The 2,828-nt window shown below is 59.4% G+C and overlaps 1 protein-coding gene across 1 annotated transcript in view; it reads left to right on the top strand.

Moving 5' to 3' along the window:
• Positions 1-2,828, top strand: part of DLGAP2 (DLG associated protein 2) — a 246,057-nt gene that overhangs the window by 239,681 nt on the left and 3,548 nt on the right. Inside the window, exon 15 of the mRNA XM_011378432.2 lies at positions 2,645-2,736. Coding sequence (XP_011376734.1) covers positions 2,645-2,736 — 92 coding nt within the window. The remainder of the gene's footprint in view (positions 1-2,644; positions 2,737-2,828) is intronic.

The following is a 2,828-nucleotide window of genomic DNA, read 5'->3' as shown; positions in this document are numbered from 1 at the left end:
ATTAAGGAGGGATTTTAGAGATAATTGTGGTTTTATATTTTATAATCTGGAGTGAAATGAATGTACCATGAACTAGGTTAGTTAATACAATTGCCATTAAACTTCATTCTGATCTTTCTGAAAATCAGACGGAATGAAAAACATCTATATTTACATAAACATGTTACATATACTCGCATACGTGTGAACTTACGTGCTACGTGTCTCTGTATAAGTACACGTACGGGTGCATGGATACGTGTAGCCATGTCCTCATCTGACTTAGGAAAGTGTTCCCTTAATATTTGGAGAAATAACTAAATAACGTTCACATTACTTTGTAGGCTATTTCATAATCCATGTGCTGGTTTCTTTGAGACCAGACGTTTTCATTCAAATGCGCATGTCTCTGTGGGCTATCCCGCCGTGGCAGTGCTGGGTGATCTCGTTCTGTTTGGTTTAAATTCACAAGGAGGCAGTGAATTTATAGAATGTTTATATATCAAAGGGAGCATAGCACACCAGAGTTGCCAGTTCATCCCTTTTAATTAGGACGGTTTTAAAAGTATGTTTTCACTGATATCTTCCAATTAACCCCATATTGTTCGCCGTGAATTTAAAGGGTGCCCACCCTACTGCCTGTGACATGGTTACACGTGGGCGCTTAGAAGGGAGACGGGGGGAAGGGCCCTGAAGGAAACGCAAGTCCCACGTCCAGCCGGCGCCTGCCTCCTCTCATGTCCCGTTCCTCACCGCCTTTAAGGAGGTCGGTTTCCTGGAGAGCTGTGAGCCCGTCACCCCGAGTCGGCCGAGCGTGGGCACTCGCCGTCTGTGGGAATTCGTTGTCTGAAGCACCCACACGTAGCAAAGACACAGCGCCTTGGCTTATAAAGTGTCCGCGTCCCCTCTTCCAGAGCCGCGCGTTAGACTCAAAACCATCCATCCTAGTATTTTTGATGCCTCACACGTGTCAGATCGCATTTTACGTTCACCTTAAAGGGCTCTTTTTGAGTTTTGAAGTATCTGGTGTGATTGCTGCCATTTCTTTTGGCTTCAGTCTAGGACCAGACAGAAGAAGCCTGAAGCCCCGTTGGGGTGGGGCACGTGGCGGCAGGAGAGGGGCCGAAAGCACAGCTGCCTGCTTGGAAGCCGGCCGCCACGGCGCCGGGGGCTGGGTGGCTGGTGGCAGCTCCGGGCCTATAGCGGGATGTTTAGGGGGGAGCAGGCATGCGAGGCGGGGACGAGCGGGTAGCTCGTTGCGTGCGCGCCCCGTGTGCAGGCGTGCGAGGCGGGGATGTGTGGGTGGCCTTGTCGCGTGTGCCCCGCGTGCAGGCGGTACTGTCAGGGTCTGCCCTTGGCCACGCCCCTCAGAGCAGTGTCCTCGCCCCCACGAGCCGGCAGCTCGGGGAGTTGTTCAGGCCTCTGGGTCTGAGTCTGTGTCTGGTCAGGCCCCGCGTCCCGAGTGTGCCCAGTGGGACCTCCCAGCTCCTCGGCACAGTGCAGAATGCTGTGGAGCCCGGGCACCAGGGTCTGTGTCCCCACACGACTGTGCTGTCTCCAGGACATGTGGCTGGGCCGTGCCGTGCCAGGGCAGGAGTGGCCTGGCACACCGCTGACCTCTGCGAACGACTTGTAAACGTATCGGTGTGTCAGACGTCTCATGGGTGAGGGGCGCACCGCCCCCCTCCAAAAGAGGGGCACAGAGCCAGTCCCGCTGTGCCTGACCATGCGACACGGCACAGCCTCTGCTTCTGGGGAGCGCCAAGGACAGCCGCTTTGTCCCCTTGGGGCACAGCAAGTGCAGACAGGCCGCCGGGGTGGGTGTGCGCGCGGACACAGCGCCGGGTCCGCGCCGGAGCTGGCCCCGGCCTCTGGGGTTCGGCAGGAGCAGCGTGACACTGTTCCCCCCAGTCCTGCAAAGAGGACCGTCCTGCGACCTGCAGCGTCTCCTAAGGACGGGGAGGCACGCGCCCTCGGACGCTCTGGCGTGAGGCTTCCATGGACGGGGTGCTACACTGTCCGTCCCGTCCCCTGTCACTGGGTCACCCTGTCACCCCCTCATCCCGTCACCCCATCACCCCGCCCGGCCCAGCAGCGGGGCTGCTCTGCATGTCTCCAGCCCGCCGCCCGGGGGCCTGCCCTCTCGCGGTTCACCAGACCCCCGAGGCTGCCCCTGCTGTGGGCATGGACGGGGCAATGTCCGGGCCCTGCCCCCCGTCACTGCGCAGGCTGCTGTCTGAAGGGATCGGGGTCACAACGCGATCACTGTGACATGGATGCCCAACCGGGTGCTGGAACCTGGGCCCCCCCAAGTCCACACGCTGCAGTCCCGACCCCAGAGCGGTGGATCGGGAGGTGGGCCCTGGGTGGGGCCTTCATGGCCGGGCCACTGTCCTGGGGAGGGACCGCGCAGAGCCCTCTGCCACGTGGAACATGGGCGAAGGCGGAAACGAGCCCTCGGCACACAGTCGGCCAGCGCCTTGTCCCCGGCTGCAGCCGCACTCGGTGAGTGACATGGGTGCTGTTTCAGCCCCGTCTGCAATGCGGGGTCACAGCTGCCCGAAGCACCAAGACCAGTCGAAGGACATTTGAACAAGACTGAAATGAAGATCGCGTCGTGCTCACTGTGACCGACTATGAGTCAGCTGAAAATTGCCTGTTTTAGGCAAATTCAGATAGACGTTTACCTGCCAGACGCCTCCGACTTCAATCTCAGGGAGGCCCGTGAGCCAGGACCACGCGCGGAGAACCGCTGGCGTGAGCCTGGGGTTGCGGAGTCACCCGCCAGAGCACGTGGGCCGCGGTGCCACAGGGGCCCGCTGGCTGTGGCCCTCGGCCGGGCAGTGTGG

The sequence above is a fragment of the Pteropus vampyrus genome, unplaced genomic scaffold (genome assembly GCF_000151845.1).
Source record: "Pteropus vampyrus isolate Shadow unplaced genomic scaffold, Pvam_2.0 Scaffold338, whole genome shotgun sequence".
In the NCBI taxonomy this organism is placed as follows: Eukaryota; Metazoa; Chordata; class Mammalia; order Chiroptera; family Pteropodidae; genus Pteropus; species Pteropus vampyrus.
This window is presented reverse-complemented; position numbering and strand designations above follow the sequence as displayed.